Source organism: Manduca sexta, chromosome 23, assembly GCF_014839805.1.
Source record: "Manduca sexta isolate Smith_Timp_Sample1 chromosome 23, JHU_Msex_v1.0, whole genome shotgun sequence".
Lineage (NCBI taxonomy): Eukaryota > Metazoa > Arthropoda > Insecta > Lepidoptera > Sphingidae > Manduca > Manduca sexta.
Genome location: NC_051137.1, coordinates 4,805,696 through 4,827,276, shown reverse-complemented (window position 1 = coordinate 4,827,276; position 21,581 = coordinate 4,805,696). Strand labels below are relative to the sequence as shown.

The 21,581-nt window shown below is 32.0% G+C and overlaps 1 protein-coding gene across 2 annotated transcripts in view; it reads right to left on the bottom strand.

The window, feature by feature from the left end:
• LOC115452562 (alpha-tocopherol transfer protein) overlaps window positions 1-17,948 on the bottom strand; it is a 36,489-nt gene extending 18,541 nt beyond the window's left edge. Inside the window, exon 1 of one of the 2 annotated variants that reach the window (XM_030181128.2) lies at window positions 17,842-17,948. Coding sequence is in view for 1 of the 2 variants with exons in the window: in XM_030181127.2 (XP_030036987.2) it covers window positions 17,448-17,450 (3 nt within the window). In the remaining variant the exon portion in view is untranslated. Of the gene's footprint in view, window positions 1-17,447; window positions 17,525-17,841 lie in introns of those variants that run through there. The other variant, XM_030181127.2, reaches the window with a different exon arrangement.
• Window positions 17,949-21,581: the final 3,633 nt, after the last annotated feature.

Below are 21,581 nucleotides of genomic sequence, written 5' to 3'. Positions count from 1 at the left end.
TATTACAATACGTATCACCCCTTAAAATGTGGTTAAAGTCGCTAATTAGTATCATGCCATTATTAAACGAATTCATTTAAATTTGAATAGTCCGTAAACATTCCCACCTTTATTTTTAAATTAAGGAAGTATTAGTAAAGAGGTCACCAAAAGGCCGTGAAAAAGTATCAACACGACGCCTAATTAATAGTCGATTACGCACGGTTACCTAAAACCAGTTCATTATGGTTAATGATAGACTACGTACGTCATGTGTTAAAAGAACTTTTATCTAGATCCATAGATACCGCTGGCCGCACGTGTTTAGCTAGACACGCGAGAATTCGACAATTTTAGCGTACACGTGGACGACTTCCACCTGGGATGCGTAAATTTTACATTTTATCAGAAGCTAATACGGTTATCTATGCATAATATAGATACTAGTTGTGGTTCGCAGCTCCGTCCGCGTGAAATAACTTTTTCGAAATAAGTCTGATTTTGTACTTTTTTAAGCCTATATTTTTGTCCAGTTCTATATACCAAATTAATCTTAATTCGGTCAGCGTTTATTTCTAATAAAATCTAACTTATTCATGAACTTTTGAAAACAAAACAAACACATCACACATTTATCCTCGAACGGGTAAGTACAGGTGCAATCAGGGCACTCACTTTTCGGTGTGTTCCATCCCTTGATATGATAGGGGGCGAGTCTATCGCCGCCATATCGGGGATATATTCTAGACTATGGACTGATACAGAGCAGAAAAACTCAATCACTGTCCGACCCGGGATTCGACCGTAGAACCACCTCAAAGTGGTGTCATACCGCGCACGCAATTTAACTACGCCACCAAGGCAGTCATTCATAAACTTTCTTATTTATATTAAGTAATAAGATTATGAATACGAAAATATTCGTATAAAAAGGAAAGGGCTCTAATCGACGCAGATCCGAATTGTGCGCGCTTCAAACCGGTATCCTCTCTTGCAAGAAACTTGCTCCAATTAGCAACCTTGAACGTCTTACAATTAAAAGCGACAAGAGAAAATAACAGCGTTGGACATGCATTATGCAAGATTGTTAACTTTCTACTGAAATAACAGTTTTGTTATGAATATAACGCTTTCTTTCCTTTTCTTTACCGAGCAGCAATTCGGTTTTTAATTCAATACTCGATGAAAGGCTTATAAGTAAAACTATGTATGTAGATATCAATAATATTACTGGAAGGCAGGTTTGTCGTATGCGAGTCAGAGTGCATAGGCACCACTATAACGACTATTTTTGTCGCCAAACAATATTGTATAGATATTTTTATGATTTAGTTCAAATGACGAGACATAAAATATGTATCAGTATGATTTTCGGAATGCTTCGTAATTTGAACTTCTGGTGGTATGACACTTGTGTACAGTTTTGACGTTCGGGACGGTCTCCATCGGCAGAGCGGTATCCTCGTCTTATCTTCCAGTTTAAAAACAATAAATAACTCTGAATAAATACCCACAAAGAGATATATTGGAATGATTAAAGAATATGTTATCATAACATTAAATTTTATTATATTAATAAATATTGAAATATAATATTCTACTAGACTGCATCTGCGTTGGCGTATTTGTATTGCGGATACGATACGACGCGACTTTGAGGTTCTCAGTTCGATTCCCGGGTCAAGAAATTTTACCCGATATGGCGATAGGTTCGCCTGCTATCACTTTATGGGACGGAATACACACGCGAAAAGTAGATGTCGTCATTGCACTTCTGTCTACCCCTTCAGGGATAAGGACGTGGTGTGTTTTGTTTTATTTCATTTGTGTATTCTGCACGTCATCGATACCTTCTCATTCGATCCAAGTATAAAGTAGGTACCTGATAATGGCTTTTTCATTATACTCTTCAATATAAAATATATTTTACTTCTATAGTTAGAAAGTTTTAAACATACTAAAAGTGGCAACGAAGCTTACCGTTTCTTATAATTTGCATAACATGAGCCTGAGCTTATTGGTTTCAAATGATATTTACATCGTAAACACCACCAAACAACCACCTAACCATTCCATAATATATTTGAAAATATATTATGTTTAGAAATATTTTACGGAAATACATGTATAAATATTTCTTATGTTTACTCGAAAGTTAGACATCTAAATAAACCTAGTTTTCGGATTTAATTGTGTTTTTTGTGTAACAATGAAAGCTGCAGTCTTGGAAACGTAGGAAGAAAATTTAAATACAATAAACCGCGATAAAATAAAAAAAAAATATATATTTCGAAGTATGTCAATAGGTTTATCTACGTACTTTCAATAATGTTTCTCCTTGTTCAGCAAGGTTTTATTAATATACAAGTTGTGATAGTATTTATTTAATAAACTTTTATTAAACTTAATTAAAAACCGACAATTCTTAATTACAGTAATTAAAAGTTAATATTTTTAATGTAATTGTAACCTACTGACGTCATGAAAAATATCTTACAAATTGCAACAATTACTCAAAATATAAAACGCACTTTACATAAATTACTGTAAAATATATTAAAATAACCTACACATAGGAAGTAACACACGCCTGTAAGTTATACAATAACTGGTTTTACTATATTACGAAGCATTAAACTGGTAAGGAATATGGTAAATATATAAAGTTATCACTTAGACGTAACATCTTACGGAAAAGATGTCAAGCTATTGTGGAAAGATCAATGTTGTTTTCTATTTATACCTAGAAAGGAAGAAAGACCTCGTTCCTTTATCAGCCGAAGTCGTAATAAAGAACATTAAATTTGTTTCTAGTTAAGTAACCTTTAGATCTAGTGTGATGAAATATATTTGGCCAATGAACGTAAACGGGTTCCACTTTTGCCTGTACGAATGCAGAACCAAGGGTGTAGTTATTATATAAAATGACTATTTTTTATTGATTCAAATCATATAGTATCAAATAAAATAGTCACTTCATACATAAGTATGTAATGTCCTTCTCTTGCCCTTCTCCGAAGAGATGCGTGCAACCGACGTTTATTTTTGGAATAAGAAACGGTTAAAATTATAATAAAAATACAATGAATAGGTACTTGGTCATGAGAATCATTGTTAAAAAATACAAAATATGATGTAAAAAACAATAACAGCATTTGTTTCGTCTTTCGAAACATCTCTACTTGACCGAGTAACCTTAAGAATATTAATACGAAGCAATGTCTTGCAAAAATATTTAAATCCTATAACAAAAGAATTATATTTTATAAAATAATAAGCATTAACTCAATGCCTTATTTCTCTGAAACATGTAACTTAGCCCAAGCTTTGAAAGTAGGACATCCTTAAATTATTTTTTAATAATAGCCAATATAATATTTGCATATCAGATTTTTTTTTAGTATCTCTCTTAATGATACCATAAATAAAACAAGGACCAATATTTTTCATTAAATGTGACTTTATGTAAATCATTATTGGAGCCTCATTTACGGGATAAACATGAAATTAAATTCACAATAATGTAGGTCGCTACATTAAAGCGGTTACGTTTAGAATTTGGAATTTATTAAGATATTATATTCTAATGAATATGCGGGATTGTCTAAAATACGGTTGTAACGTTAAATAATTTAGTAATTACTATTATAATTAATTGAGAATACCACAATGGAATTAACTTTATAAACTGTTAACAAAATTTTAAAAATCTCACACTAATTTAATTTGAATTACTGGCATCCACAAAAGAATATAATATAATTATATAATACAAGATAATACAATTTCTATCTTAAATATTACATAATTGTTGCTTCAGAATTATATTTCAAAATATCAGTAGTGTGGTGCCTGTGTACTAGGTACAAAAAAAAATCAGGCAAAAATGTTTTGTCTACAGAAAAATTCTATTCTATTCTAAATTCAAATCTATGAAAATATTGTGTACGAAAAAAATCATAACAAAATATCACCCAAATTGCCGATGTATCCCGCCTGTTCCCGTTGACTTTTTAAAAATTTTCTTTGGTTCAAATCATGTTCTGATAATTAGGAACACAACAAAAAAGGAATCAGTCCAGCCGCTCAAGCATTCTTAAATGAAGCTCATACATATTTATATAGAATATATTTGAATCCAATGAGCATGATGTAAATTTAGCAAACAAACTTTTCTATTGATCTTAGTAGCCTTACTGATTTTCCAAGTCCGCCAGTTTTATTTCCAAAAACTTTTATGTTCAGACATGGAAAATCTAGAGTTTCATTATAAATTATGTTTAAGTAGAACAAAATATATATGGCATATTCTATTTGATACTCACTTCTTACTTACCGTCTTTTACCAACAAATTAATTTAAAGTACCTTCGTTTCTCATACAACACAACATTATCCAAAGGTAGTTATATTAATGAGAAATATCTTGTTTTTTTCTAAGTAACAGTTGAAAAGTAGTAGATTAAATCAAATCTCCAAGCCAAATTTTGGAATGTGTGTGGTTTTGCATAATGTTTAGCTAATGATATGTATTGATTTAATTGAAATGTAAATTTATTGTGTTAAAATTATAGACATCATGCAATTATGATGCTAATAAAACAGCGTAATGCAGATAATAAAAAGTGAACATATAGATCAAATTCGCAGACTTGTATTGCCAAATTATAATTACAATTTTTATTTGCTATATAAATTGTCATAAAAAATTATTATTTCTCACGTAACTGAACTTATTATTTGTGAGGTTACAATCTATGTATGAACTACAAAGCCCTCAAACTAACTTATATGGCCATAAGTCAAATACCACGACGATATTTGGCAAAATAGCGAAAATTTCAGCCGACCTATATGACCATTCTTAGCGTTAATTTGTCTACCTTGAAATGTGACCCATCGACTTATAAAGTAGTCGTAATATAAACACACCTTCTGAATCCAATTAAATAAACTGCAATTAATTTAAAATGGAAATTTAAAATATTTATTTAAATAAATATTTCTTCAATTAGAATTTTTATTCAAAATATCTTGAAAAATTTGAATTAGGCACAATATCTACGAATAAAGTCCTTCAAACTCCAAATATTCAATATTTAATGCGAAATTTAAAAATGAAAATCTATCTAAACCACTTGTTAGATGCATAAGAACATTCTAAGAAAGGAAAACTTCGTGCGAAAAGCGCACGCTATGATCATTATGAGCAGTCGTGACGCTGGAATGCCGACACTCGGAAAACAATTACAATAATTTTTTTGTAATTTCCATACGTTCCGCGGAAAATGTTCTTTCACGAGAAACGTATTTATTGCAGATTCAATATCGCTTAATCATTTTAAGGACCCCGAACAGACAACCTTGAGCATTCGTTACACAGATTTTCTGCGCAAGAGTTCTGGGCGGGAATATGCATAGATTTGCGAATAATTTCTTTAAGTAATAAATTCTAGGTCTCTTTTTAAAATTTACACTAGCACAATGTTCCTTAAATGATCTTTGTAAAATTGTGGGTTGCAATTTAATGTGATGTGTACCAAACTTGAGCAAGAAATGTACAACAATTTTAGCCTTATCATTATAAAATTAACGTAACAATATCCTCTTATAAAAAAAAAAACAACCAGAATTAAAATAACATAATAAAGAATACGGTATTAATATATTTCTTATGTGTTTTATAAATTTCGACTAGATAGCTTTTAAAATACGTTTTTTATTATAACAAGAGTTCATTCAGTTTATTTCTATTACATAGGACTGTTTGAATAAAATTATAACAGACAATTTATGAAACGATAAACAATAAGTTTCCTTATCTATCATAATTTTTTTATTTCAGAGATTACTTTACTCCCAGCATCGAACCGGTCTATAAAAATAGTACTTCAAGTTAATTGACATATAAAAAATATACCAAGTAGTGTAGGCAACTTTCAAGCATTATTCAAGGCAAAAATTATTGGAGTGCTAATTGTGAAAAGAGTTATAAACACGAGATTATCGTTATATTGAACTTATAAATCTATCATTTCATTATACAGGCTCTTAATAAAAATTCAAGGTCGTTAATTTTAGTAACTAAAATTAATTTTACTATGCGTTAATATATTATTTCGGTTTTATCGTTCAACCTGTTTGGTTGATAGGCCTAAATAGCTACTATAAAAGCTTTAAAAATAAATCAATAAAGTTACGCAATAAGTCTTTTTAAACTGAATATGAAAAATATACATGTGTATATTTTTCTACTATTCCGTAAAACGATGTCTTATTTCTCTCGATTTACTTACATGAAAATATATAAGCAATGCATAAATATAAATATAAATAATCAATCCAATTCAAGATGAATTATATAATACACGTAGGGACAGCAACTACAACACTTATTGTTTCATGTACATAAATAACTAACTATGTATGGTGTTTATTTTTTGTGTAGTCCAAATAAATAAATAATTAAATATAGATACACACAAAGGTGCAGCATATGTGTCATAGCTTCGAACGTATTGCGATAATAAATCGTATGATTTAAATTCTATATCTTGTCGCATATAGGCTGAGTCGTAATCCGCGGTAATTTGTAATGCTAAATACAAATCAATCAATTAAAAATAATATCGAACGTTTAAGCTAAAATAGAATTAAATCAACAACTACTTAAAGTTAACTTCTTGTTTTTGATTCAAACAAAAGCTGACTTCAAAAGAATATCTCTTTTACAGCGTCATTAGAAAGCTTAAGTGTGTATATATCTTGTTAGTCGATTCAAACAATAATAAATAAACATTTTATTGAATCATAGAACAATACAATAAATATAATTAATCAATACAGTTGTCATGGTGAAGATGAGACATCGTTTAATGATACTTCCTGCAATTAACTATTATACGTACAAAAGGTCTTAACTATTCATTTAACGGTTCAGTGAGCTCGTAAACAAACATCTTGAATCAAATTGTATACACTATACTGTACTTATTATAACTCATATTACGTTTCTGAGTGTTTACATTACTATATTTTGCCCCTGATTCCACGCGCGTTCGGTGTGCTGTAGCGAAATAAAAGTACAAGTATTCAAATAAAATAAATGTGTATATCTTCGCACTACACAGTGAAAATATTTAAATTTAGTTCAACAGTAAATAACATACAAACTTCCAAATTTAGTTGCCTATGGTATTAATATAAATTCCTATAAAAATAAGCGATAAATCGGTAATAAACTAGCTATTTAATGTAATTGTTTACTACAATTCAATGTAAATCCATCAATTTCAAGAGTCCTTGAAAACCTGTATTTATGCTGGAATAAACGTACTGTGTCCATGAACGGATCATAACCATTCATAATACCTAAAGATATTAATCACAATTACATGCAATATGGACTGTCTTTTTTTTTAAATAGTAACTATTAATTATTCTTACCTTTCAGTCTTGATAATTAAATAACAAGAATTATAACTGAAAACTATAAAATAAATTTTCTAGTAACAGTCCAAGGTTAATTATCCACAATTATTTATTTATTAATCCCATAAATATTTTTCGAGTTACAATGAAGGTCGGGCTTGCATTTGGAGTCGAATGCATTAACGAAACTTCAGGATATCTTTATTGCCGATCTTAGAGCCATACGTTGTACAATTTCTAAACATAAGTTTCGATACTAACTAATCAGTGGTCGTTTATTAAAAAGTCAAATTTAAGTGCAGACTTATGCGAGTTGTTAACTGGTTTGATATGATCATAAAATTTCACGACTTACTTTTTATGATACGTCGCACGTCTTTTTTTATTGTTAAAATCTTACACGTCTATATATCGCTGTAGATCTAATGTAATTACTCCTGGTTATATTTCAAAATGGCGTTATTTCATTACCTATACGCGAATGTAATACGTACAAAAATAAATATAAATACTAGCTTTTGCTCGCAGCTTCGCCCGCGTAGAGGAGTTTTCCGAGATAAAAGTCCCGCTAAATATATTCCCGGGATAAAAATTAGCCTATAACATTCCCAGGATCAATTAACTATCCTATGGTACATCATACTTGTCTAACTCCAACGGTTTAGGCAGCGTATGCCAAGATAGCTTTTTTTTCCTAGTTACTTGATTATGTATCTTTATATTATGACCAAATTACATAAACTCATTATAAATATGCCTACGTATTAGTAGAATATGGAAATATACATATGTCTATATGCGATAAAATTCGTGGAACCATGAACTTCTCCGAGGTGAAAAGTGACTCGAAAACTGTAACGTGTACGAGTATGTGTGATTAGCTAACAAATATTCAAACGACTTCACAATTTTTCACAAATACTATGGAATTAAATAAATTCGACATAAATTATTGTGGCCAAAATTGCAGATTGTTTTAATTTATTATGAACGTTGTTTTGTTTATCAATAACGAAGATGAGTTAAAAACAAAAACTTCGACTTTGAACGGCGGACTCCGCACTTCATGGTACAAATACGTTCATCGCCTGATATTTTTATTCTTCTAAAAATAATGTTAATTATAGAAATAATATTAAACCAAAAAACTTAGCATGAGAGATAAAATTAATGATTTACAAAAAAGATTTTTTATTAATGCAAATCAGAGACCGCTATTAAGATTTACTAATTTAAAGATTTCAATGACATAATAATTTTGTTGGATACACATTGCGAGTAAAATTTTTAGGACCATTACTTTAATTCTCTTATGAATAAAAGTAAGGTATGCACTAAAAATATCACAATGGGTCTTAAAATGCGCATTCGAAAAAAGAACATCGCATTTAAAATTGCCAAACCATGACTAGGTTGAGATTGGAGGGAATGCAAACCGGTCCCTTGAAAAAGGAATAAAAACTTGACGGTCACCGACTCAGTTCGCCTTTAGGAAACTTTATATTCAGTTTTTTAAACCACATACAACTTTTATTTTATTTTGTTTAAGACTGCGTCATAAATTGTTTAATAAAACGACGAAATAAAAATGAAGATTTAAGGTTGTCTATAATTTAGTGTAGATGTAAGTGTAAAATATAAGGATAATAATGCAAATCGTAATCTTCCACTAATATATTATTTATACTGCCTCAGTGGCGCAGTCGTAATTGTACACGGTACGAGTGCAACTACCACGCTGAGGTTCCTGGATTCGAATCCTTGGTCGTTTCTAAAATAATTGTGACTGGCTTTTCCCATCTTAAAAAATTACTCAGTCGCAGCTTGGAGTCAGGAAGTTGGCGGTGTGAAACGTCCGTGCCTCGGAAAGCACGTAAAGCCGTTGGTCCTACCTGACCTCTCTCCGGTCATGTCGGATTGCCGTCTCACCGAACTATGAGAGTGAAGGAACAAAGCATGCATGTATATTGCACACACTTGTGCACTATAATATCTACTGCGTACTTGACTGATCTCCGTTGAGATTGGCCGCCGTAGCCGAAATTCGGTTAGGAAGGAATCAATGAATATTATTTAGAATGTTAAGGGAGCAATAGAATAGGTTAAAATACTTTTACATTTGTTTATAAAACATTTACATTCACACACCTTTTGTCCCCAAAGGGTTAGGCAGAAGCGCAACTAATACACCGATATTTCACCGGGTGTATTTCCTCCCGAGATGTGATAATGATCGAGACTATCGCCATATTGGGTGCAAATTCCAAACTCTGGGCTGATATTGAGCACAAAACCTCCATTACGAAATAATTTTTATTTATAACTCGAGGTCTCTTTCAGAAATAAGTCGCTCTTTGTATTTACCCAGATATATGTATAATAAGGCTTAACGTTATCAGGACATGATTTATTGAAGTGCCAAATTTCAACCAAATGCATATAGAAGTTTCCATGTTTACTTGTGACAAATATCTAAATATCCAAACATATTTACAAAGTTCCGCATTTATAATGTTTATAAGATTAAGGTATAATTTTGACAATATATTTAAAAAACATAAATTGTTAATAAATCTATTATTAATATTCCTTTTACATTTTAATTAGATCAATGCTACTAATGCGTATTCGCAACAATGTGGTAGTCGGTACTGATTTTTCAATTATCATCTATCCATAACAGAACTTATACACTGGCTATATAATGTAAAACACAAATAATTAAACCATTTCATTTGAACGACTGTTTTTATTTGTATGTACTAATAATGTATAATATAATATTATTGTACGTACTGATAATGTAAAATCAGTTCTTTCGTGGTAATTTCAAAATAACTCTTTATTGTAATAGCAGTAGAACGTGATATTATTTATTTATAGTATATTAAGCTAGGCCTTAAATTCGTGAGTGCTGTTTATAAACATATACAACTTACATAAACATAATTATTTTTGAAAAAAAAACATATCGGCAAGTTCAACGACTACATGCGTGGACAGCCTTCAGTTTATTTGTAGGTAGGGTTCCGAATATAAAAGACAAATTAAATCATTCTAATATAACAACCTAATAAAGCATGATGTTTAAATATTAATTAATACCTAATGAGTTCCTTAATTAATACATTTAATTTAGTTTCTCAAACTTCTGGAACAGGTTTACACCTAGTTCAGATGTCAGGGGACTCAATTTGTATTGTGAAAACTTGTAGGAAAATAAATAGATATATTAATATTCTTATTATAGTATCAATTGGTATAGAACTCGAGAGTACACTTAAGTATTAATAATCATAATACCAACGCATTTTTCATTTTTACCGCCAAATAACACTACGAAATGACTGTTGTGTTCCTGCTTGAACAATAAAAGTAAGTACTAAGCATTACAAAATTAAATATCTTCTTTGGATGACAGGCAAAACTGAGTTCATATAAATACATATTATATGCACTTAGCTTTGCACTATACTTAAAAATTAATTAAAATGTACCAAAATCTGTACGGAACCCTTAGAATCAAGTTTTGCTCAGAATTTTCTGTTTTATCAGTGAACGATACCTTTCTCTAGGGATCCAGTAGGTTTTCTTTTTATTACATCATCCTAAAATAGGTCTAAGGGATTGAAAAATAGACTGATTAAATGTTTACCTTAAAAGACGAAACAAATATTATTCAATAACAAAACTAGACTAAAGTCGCCGAATCATTCTGATAAGCACTTCTAACTTAAAGCGTAAGTCTGTCATCATGACCAACGAAAAATATTTTACATAAAAAAGGAATTTCGCGGAATTAAAGAAAAACGTAAACAATCCCTTTTTTCCCTTCGTAAGGAGAGGCGCTAGACAGGGATATAATACGCATTATACCAGCCGAGTAAGGTCTTACAATATAGGGCTTAAACCTATTGCTAAGAAATTTTGATCAAACTATTACTTAAGGTATAATAATTTTAAGTGAATAAAAAAGGTTTAAACTACAATTAATTAATGTTAATTGAAGAGCTTATCAACATTACTCATAAAAATGTATAGCATCCTGCAATAACGTGTGTTTAAAAGAACAAAACGACTGCATTTTCGCATTTCAATGATATCACTCTTCATAGAATTATGCGCATATCATTGCAAAACAACCAATCCAGTCATAATATTAACTAGTTATTAATAACAAATGCTCACGAATACTCGAAAGAGTTAAGCAGAAACATAACATGTGCACTGACTCTAAGAGTTATCCCATGATGTGATAAAAAGACAAGCCGACCGCAATATGAATACAAATTCCACTTGCGGATAACTCAGATATATAATTTTGTAATAAAAACCTTGCACTTTTAATTACCTCTATCAGGGAAACAAACCGGGAACCTTACAGTATTGTCCTTGTACGCCACCACTAAGCCAATAAGACAATTATATTCTATATATCATACAACACACGCTATGAGGAAATTCAAGTTCCGCGTACTCATCTCTTATATGGAAAATCTAGTTATAGAGACTGCGATTGATACAGCTTACGTCATCGAATGTCTAGCCAGAGACCCACAAATACCTCGATAGCATTAAGTAGGTTTAAACTTTCTCCTATAAAATTACAGTATTTAAAAAAAAGTTTTTAAAAATCAGTACTATAAGCCGACGAAATTTTATCCTTAATATGTCGACAAACACTAACTGCCGTTTTAATATACAATACCATTCTTAATATTCGGTTCAATCCCTAGAATAAACATACCAAAATAAGTCATTTAAATATATGTCCAAAAAACTTTATTCTCATTGGTCAATATTCGTTATAAATCAAAAAAGAGCAATTGGGAGCAATTTGACATCCTCTACGCGCCGCGACCCTATAGGGCGACCCATAATTCAGTCATAAATTATAGAGACGGTATATAGAATATTTTTTGGACTTTAGAGGTTAATAAAGCAAACTACTACTATCAGGCGTTTTCAATAAACGTTCCCAATCTTAATATTCGATCCGTTCTCGTGAATAAACCAATCAAAATTGTTCATTTGTAAGCATGTCAAAAAACCTTATTCTGATTGGTCGATTTTCACGACAGATTGAATAAAAGGAACTGGATTCGTTCATTGCAAACGGCGTATATGCTATTATATTATGTTTGGTATATTTTAATGTGTATATTTTAGGTATAATTAAAAAGTATAAGAAAAAACTAGTGACAGGTCTTTCATAAGTGATCGTCCGCCTGGGTACCTATTACTGCAATGTCTATCTCTGCCGCCAAGCAGCAGTGTGTAGTCACTGTTGTGTTCCGGTTTGAAGGCCATTGTAGCCAGTGTACGTACTGGACATAATGAGACTTAACATCCCATGTCTCAGGATGGCGAGCGCAGTTGAATACCAAACAATACTTTGTAATTCAAGGTGTTGGATGGTATTTCTGCTGTTTATGGACGGACGTATCCCTTACCATCAGGCGAACGGCAAGGTCATTGTCATTAAAAAAAAAACTACAAATTCTGCTTCTTTAAACAAATTATTGAATATAAAACCTTATCGATTTCGTAGTCCAAATTTAGCCTACAAAACAATTTAATCATTAAAGCGACTGTCGACAGAGTTCACAAATTAAGTTAACTATTGTTTTAAATGAAATAAACTTGAGTTTTAATTACTGATGTGATGGCGTCATCCGGTACCCCGAAACGTGTTTTTGACGACAAACTGGGTTAAGTTGTATTCCGGTATAACTAAATTATTTTGATGTTAATTACACGCTAGACAATAGAGTATTTAATAAGATTCACAAAGAATCGAGTTATCATACCTTTACCGATTCCTATTTATATCTCTTGATATTCTAAAGTACAGGATAATCCCCTGTGGAACGGAAGTAAGAGATAAGGTTTGGGATTCAATTCCCAGGTCGAGTAAATCTTTTTTTATATATTTCTTGTAATTATATAATTTATTTTCTTTTAGAATTTGTACGCCTAACATAATAACATTTTAGGACAAAATTTTATATAAACTCGAATAATATAAATAACTTGCTGACCCGACAGACGTTGTCCCGTCTTAACTATGAATTTGCAGCGCGCATTCTGTCAATCGCTGACAATTATTTCAAACAATTGACAGTTATACAAAATTAATATTTTCGTTAAGTTTTCTTAAATTTTCTAATTTTCCGCGCAATTTTTTTTTCTTTCATAAGAACCTTCTCCTAACGATAACAAACACAACAAAAAAAAATAGTGAAATCGGTCCAGCCGTTCACACGTAATGGCGTGACCAAGGGAAATAGGAATTAATTTTTAAATATATAGATAAATAAATCTGCGCCCTTACCTCGTGTATCCCATGCGAGATAACAGGAGTCATTCTCTAATCTCTCATAACAAGCATGTAACGCACCGCGTCGCGTTTAAGACAATGAAAATTGGCATACAAAATACCATTCCACGTTAATTTCACGTAGATTACGTAACACAGCCGTGTTACGAGTTTTCAATGTCATAGAGAATAAGGGCCCAGACTTAAGTATGTTTTAGTAATAATAATGGTCTGAAGATGAAACCACACGAAATACTCTACGAAAATGAATGTGATGTTAACATATTAATGACACGAATTGGCAGTAATATTTAATGTAAATCAAACAAAGAGAGTAATAACACAGTGGGTTAGCGTACGATGTGTTTACTAAACAACCGCAGGCTGCGATTTGATTTGTAAGACATAGTTAGTCGCCCACTCACTGATAATATTTATTGCGCATAATGCCGATATTAAAAATAACATATAACTTGTAACAATCAATATTTATTTTTAGCAGTGTTATATTTATTTCTATGTGAATGCTACTAGAGAAAATGATTAAATAAAAAAATGCGCGTTATAATCCTGGCTAAAATAAGATCATTTTGTCAGTTAAAGTTATATACCTCATGTATTTATTTTCCTTATCATTGGTGTATAATATGAGTAGTGTATATTTTTTTTAAAATTAACCATTATAATAGATTGTTTTAGTATAACAAAATAGCAATACAATTGAACTATTCAAAAGGATTCTAAAATTATACTTTTTAATAAATCCAATTTTTTATTCAATTTTATTCTAAAAAAGCCACTTGGTAATTCCAAAATTCTAAATCTGTGTCAAAATAAATTCTGTATACTTCTACATATAATAAATATTAATGGATGGTAGACTATGCGACCACACGATCGGTCGGGTAGCCGATTCCAAGGTCACCAGCTGTCAGTGCTACCAACAGCACATGCGAGTCATTTTACATTACCCTTTTGATAAAAAAAAAAGAAAATTCTTTTTATTTTCATACTAGCTTCCGCCCGCAGCTTCGCCCGCGTGGATTTCGGGTTTCAAAAATGGAGAAGGTGCTCAATTTGTCGGGATGTTTTTTTAATTTATGGTGGTATGCAGGTGGTCCGATTGTCCGGTCAGGGTCTGATGATGGGATCCTGGTGAAATCGAAGGAACTTTTAACCATTAAGGTTGCACACGAAATGACGGAAGCTTAAAAAATGGAGTAACTTCTCCCGTTTTCCCAGCATTTTCCATCACTGCTATGCTCCTATTAATTGTAGCGTGATGAAAAGTATACTATAACCAGCTCAGGAGTATGAAAAATATTTGTACCAAGTTAAGTTAAAATCCGTCGAGTAGTTTTTGTTTATATAACGGTTATACAGACAGACAGACAAAATTTTTACTAATTGCATTTTTGGCATCAGTATCGATCCCTAATCACCCCCAGTTATTTTGGAAATATATTTCATGTACAGAATTGACCTCTCTACAGATTTATTATAAGTATAGATATGCAAAAGTAGCTCAAAAATTGTCCATAACGAAAACATGCATTTTAAAGTAAAACAAAAGAAATAATATCGTGAAGCCAACCAAATAACTAATGATATATTAAATTTTGTGACTGTTCAATTTAGTCGGGTCCGCGATATCACTTTTGTTGAGTTTCAGAACGCGATATTAGATCCTCCAACGCGCACGCGAATTTGAACTTTATGCACCGGTAATAAATTACAAATTGACTCTCCATTTTATTTAGAAAACGTTTGTATGGGAAATAGAAAAATGCTGTTTTGAGGATTTTCCCGGCAATTATTCGAATTTTTCTCACCTTTTAAACCTTCCCTAGACCTCCACGAATAATTCAAGACCAAGATAAGATAAATCCGTTCAGCCGTTCTCGAGTTTTAGCGAGACTAACGAACAGCAATTGATTTTTATATATATAGATTTAAATTGTATTTTTAGTGAATACTGTAATTGAATTAAATTTAAAACATCTGCTTTTTAGGTAATCTTCCGACTAACCCAGTAGGTATTCCTGTGAAATTTGGTACCTAGCGAACGAACCACCAGAAGTCATTTAGGCACCGGTGCGAAGCCGAGTCCTGTCGCTTTTAAATTGTAACCTGAATGTCATGAATTCTGAATTATGAACATTTTAATATATTTTAAACCGCAAAAGCCGAAAACTTGCTTGCCGAAAAAGAGGTACTTCACACGTTGCGTCTCTTTATATGGTCAGGGTCTTTATCTCTCAAAAGGTTCCAGCTAATGAGTCTGTATCCTTACAAATTATAAAAAATAAGTTCCCCGCCGCGTCTGGCTGTCTGAACGCGATAAACTCAAGAAATAACTACTGAACATAATGGGACTTAACATCTCATGTCTCAGGATGGCGAGCGCGGTGGAATACCAAACAATTATTCGTAATTCAAGGTGTTGGATGGTGTTTCTACTTATGGGCGGTCGTATCGCTTACCATCAGGCGAACGGTAAGCTCGTCTCGTCATTCAAAACAATAAAAAAAGTACCAACATGATTTCGATATTTGGTATGGAGGCAAAAAAATGAAGATAGTTTTAGACCGTGGAAATGACATGCGGTACTTTATATTCTGAGAAAATAAATATGATACTTTTGTCCTGGAATAACTCTTTCACGCGGGCTTGGTAAGCCTGAATAAAAACTAGTTCATAATAAAATTATGTAACATCTTCCCACTTTTATCATCTAACACATTAAAATTAAATTATTTTTCAGATTTTGTCGCGGTTTAAATTTTCTTCCGAATTTTCGAAGACTTTGCAGCCTTCGTGGTTACGGGGGGGGAGGGGGGGGGGCTGCTAGGCGACTACGAAAACTGCAAAGTCTTCGAAACGTCGGAAGAAAACTAAAACATTAAAACCGCAATAAGATCCGAAATATAGTTTAATTTTAATGTCTAACATTCACGTAAACATAATAAATCATTATCTAACACATTGTTCAGTACTCATTGCAACCATAGTGAAGTCCCACTGGGCACACAGATAGTTAATAAATACTTACATTTGCTCACAGGTTCGCCCGCGTGAATAAGTTTTTGCAATAAAAAAGTCCCGCTTAGGTTATTTTCGGAATAGAAGTAGCCCATGTCCTTCCCAGGGTCTCAAACTATCTCCATACTAAATATCATCGAAATCGGTTCAGTAGTTATTCGTGAAAATATAACAGAAAAACAAACCGACGAACCTACTATTACATTTATGATATAAATATGGCAGTAAGGATTATGAATTATTATTGCGTATTTATGCGAGAGGTCGGCTGTAAACTGTATTATAATGTTCATTAAATAACTTAAATTTACAATTTTCACATGGCCGCGTTTATGACGTCAAATCGTAATATTATGCACTGATGTATAATTTTACAATTTACGAACTAAAAAGCCTAATGTTAGCATATAATTATGTATTTAAAAAAAAACATGGGACGTTTTAAATTCAAATTTGCAAGTTTTATTATTAAAGACAGTTAAACACAGTATGCTGATTTTTATTTAAATTAATTATATATAGGTAATAATTACGATTATTAAATTGAAAAAAAATATATACCTTAAGGACATGACCCTACATCGTGCGTATCTATGTTAATGGATAAGTCAATGTCAAAAATTTGATATTAGATAATCAACAAGAAATTATAGATGTGTTAAATTATAATAACATACCATATTGTTATACTGTTTTTTAACAATGTTGACCACTGCACTGTTACAATAATACTACATATAATATTTTTATCGTGCCATCGTTATCAAAATAAGGTCATTCTATGTAGGTCTGATTCGATATGTCATCAAAACATTGTGGTTTTGGCTTCCCAGCGGCTAATATAGATAATTAAGATAATGAATAAAACCATTGTTAATTTCAAGTATAAATAAAACAATGCTTAACTTGAAAGGAATATTACGCATAACTAAATAATAGGTATACAAAAAGTAGTTTGTATAGAAATATTTCTGCAAAAACTTGTAAATGGCGTTGCCTAAATCAATAAATTAAAATTCAAGTATATATTTTTTTCATGCTTAAATTAATAATTAATAAAAAATATCTCACCCTGTAAAACGAAGAAAATCGCGAAGGCGCGCGCGCACGCTCGCGAGGCACGCGGTAAACTGGTCGTAGCACTTCTGCACGGAGATTCTTGGACCTGGCTCCTGTCAAAAGTTTTACGATTTGGATAATTTAAATAGACCTACGCTCGTACTGATACTTGGGATTGTCTGTACGTTGCCGTTTGACCTTCGCGATGCAACGAGTACAAAACATAGTTGTATAGTACGAAAAGTGCAGACGATTCTTGTATTAAGTGCTTTGCGTATAACAGGTCTAAAATTTAAAAAAAAAATACAAGGACTAAAAATTCAATTAAAACATCGCGTAGTTTTAGATATAATTGGCATGGTAATCTGATATAGAGCTTTGACTAAACTTGCCACTCTTTTCATAACATAAGCAATTTTAAGTCCATATCTGCAATCTCATACAAACATAGTATTATAAATAATATTCTATAAATAACCAGAACTGTTCAAAGTGACCAATTCGTAATTGTCAAGGATTTTAAAATACGATTACCTCGAAAGCAAAACCAAACTCAACACCCCTGTATCTTACTAAAAATACGTACGTATGTGGCATACCGACATTGTAAACCAGCTTTTTGATACCCACACACAGCTCTACTTATAAGTAAGTATATCAAATTTTTTGTGCATAATAAACCTTTTTTGCGTATAGTTTTTTAAAATACAGTAGTCTAAATTTGAATACGAGTTTTTTAGTAATGTTCGTTTTCATTACGTCATCATATTAATATAACCAGTTTTAACTGTGTATAATTTTTAAATTCCTTAATCTTCGTATATATTTTAAAGTAAATAATTTTTAAGGATCAACATTTACTTTTTTATTATAACAAAAAAATATATATTTTGAAATATGCATTAAATAACCAACACTGTACATGGATATAAGGATAAAAATCATCCATCCTAGAAAACGAGACAATAGTTTGTATAAATATAGGTATATATCATAACCCAACTAACATAAAAAAAATTATTAAGCTTTTGCTGGCTAACGAACAAATGGGTCATCTCGTAACATCTCCGCCGTACATAAAAACCAATAAAGAATCTAGGACATCCAGTGATTCCACAGACGCCCACCTCAAAGGAATTCAACTCAATTTTGCATAAAAATATTAAAGGTCTACTAGTCCATTTATCCTGTTAAATAAGTGATCTCATTCTAAAATTAGTAATATAACTTAGAAATCAACAAAATACTGAAAGCTTGAAGCGAATTATTATCCCGGAAATAGTTGCTAACACGAGCGCAGCCCCGAGCAAATACTAGTAAAGTTATAAACAAGAATGGTACAAAGTTTGCCGCACGTGGAAGCTCATTAAACAACTTACAATGTCCGCTACAACTTTCCAGTTCAGGACTACTGTGCTTCTATTCTGCAGTCCCAACTTTAATCAGTTTTAAATGTGATCAAACTTGGGCAACGGTAATTTTGAATATTTTTCTCTCACGTCTTTTCAACTTAACCAATTAAAGTAACTCAATATTCAAGGCTACTTCACGTAAAAGTATTGTAATATAATGAAACTAAAAATAGTATATCATTCGACAGTCAACAAAATGTCATGTAATTATGTATTTATTTATCGGAATAATAGTTTACTCTAAAGTAATACTGCCTCGCTAGTATAGTTTTATTACGGTACGCCTTCAATGCTGAGGTCTCGGGTTCAATCTTCAGGTCGGGCAAACTGAGATTGGACTTTTGTACTTAGTATTAGCCTGAAGTCTGGAATTTACGCCCGATGTGGTGATAGGCTCGTCCCCTATCATATCATGGGACGGAATACACACGGCGGGAAGTGGGTGCAATAGTTGCACCTCTGCCTACCCCTTCGGGGTTGACAGGCGTGAGTACGTTTGCATTAATAAAGTAACATTGTTTCAATGTCTTTTAAAAATAGAATGTCGTATTGTCCTTATTATTTCAGCCAAAGATCATTGGGCAGAATATGATCAAATTAGTAAACGATTACGTACGAAACGAAACTAGTTTTAAATTGTTAAGTTATATGCCACCTTTCATTTCATGTATCGTTTTTCAAACCATGGGAATAAATATTACACAGATCGGAATAAAAAGCAATATTGATTGAGGATAAATTTATACTTTTTAAAATGATTTGAGTCTACGTAATTATTGCGTCTTATTAAAAAAATATAACAATACTATATACTACACTGACATATGGGTGAACCCACAGAACACAGTAGATTACCGAAGTATACTACTGCTCGTATATCCATGGCTATCGCATCATTGGAAGCTAAGTGCATATAGCGAGTGTAGTATATTATTTATCTTGCACTAAACATCAAGAACAAATAGATGCCACTGCAGCCTTTTTAGATGATACAATAATATCTGTAGATATTGATCATGTAGATTAAAACTGGCTTATCTACAAGTATACATATAAAAACTTGAATTTGGCACAAAAACATAGATATAGGTATGTTAAAAAGGCGCTCCCTCGCCTACTGTATATTTATTAAGACATTATTATTACAAGCAGGCCTCGTAGCGTAAGCGGCGTAGTTGTAATTGTACACAGTATAAGTACGACTACCGCGCTGTGGGTCTGGGATCGAATTCCGGGTCGGGCGAAAAAATTATTGCCACTGGGTTTTTCCATCTTAAAAATTACTCAGTCGCAGTTCGTAGTCAGGCAATTGGCGGTGTGATACCCTGGTACCTCGCAAAGCACGTAAAGCCGTTAGTCCTGCACCTCATCTCTCTTCGGTCATGTCGGATTGACGTCACACTGGACGATGCAGGGGAAGGAATAGAATGCACCGGTGTATTGCGCACACGCTTGTGCACTATACGTATAATTTATCCTGCGTACCTGGCTGATCTCCATTGAGAATGCCCGTCGTGACCGAAATTCGGCTAGCAAGGAATCAATCATTATTTTAATTTAACAATATGTATTTTTATTTGATTTCCATAATCTGTGGGAGTGCGACCCATATAATCGTAAATTATAAACGTTTATCTAAATATCCTATCCTATGTTATTTCTTTAGACTTTAGGTATAGTTTCCATACTGAAGAGCTCCATAAACTTTCAAAATATTTACTAACGGCCATTTTCAATAAATGATTCCACTCACTCTTTCCAATCTATTTAAAAAATGCACCAATCAGAACAAAGTGTTTTGAACATGCTTACATGAAACTTACTTTGATTGGTTCATTCTTGGAATCAAATAATAAAAATATATATTATTATTATTGCTTATTGATTGAAAATGGCTATAAGTCCACTACAGATTTCTGAAGAATAAACGGAATCTAAGAGCAAGCGCACAAGGTAATTATTTAGACAACTGTTGCTTGTCATCTTATTTCACATGTGGATATAGGCCCAATTTTCGGCTCAATTTTAAGCGGTTGAGGCCCTGAGCAAAAGTTAGTAATAAAAATGCAAAGAATGAAATGTCCATCTTTTGCCTGACGTTTTTACAATATGCAGAGTGGCTGTCTGTAAACCGAACGCCGATAAATAACAATGCAACGACATCTGGCACTCTGCCACTTTTCTTTCCTTTTTTTAACCAGCCAAGGTCAGAGATTATTAAGTATTCATATAAAGTTGTAAATACCTTAATACTTGCCCATTTTTAAACCGACTCCAAAGGAAGAAGGTTTATCTATTCGTCGCATTTTTTTAAATATTAACTTAAAAACATACTTATGT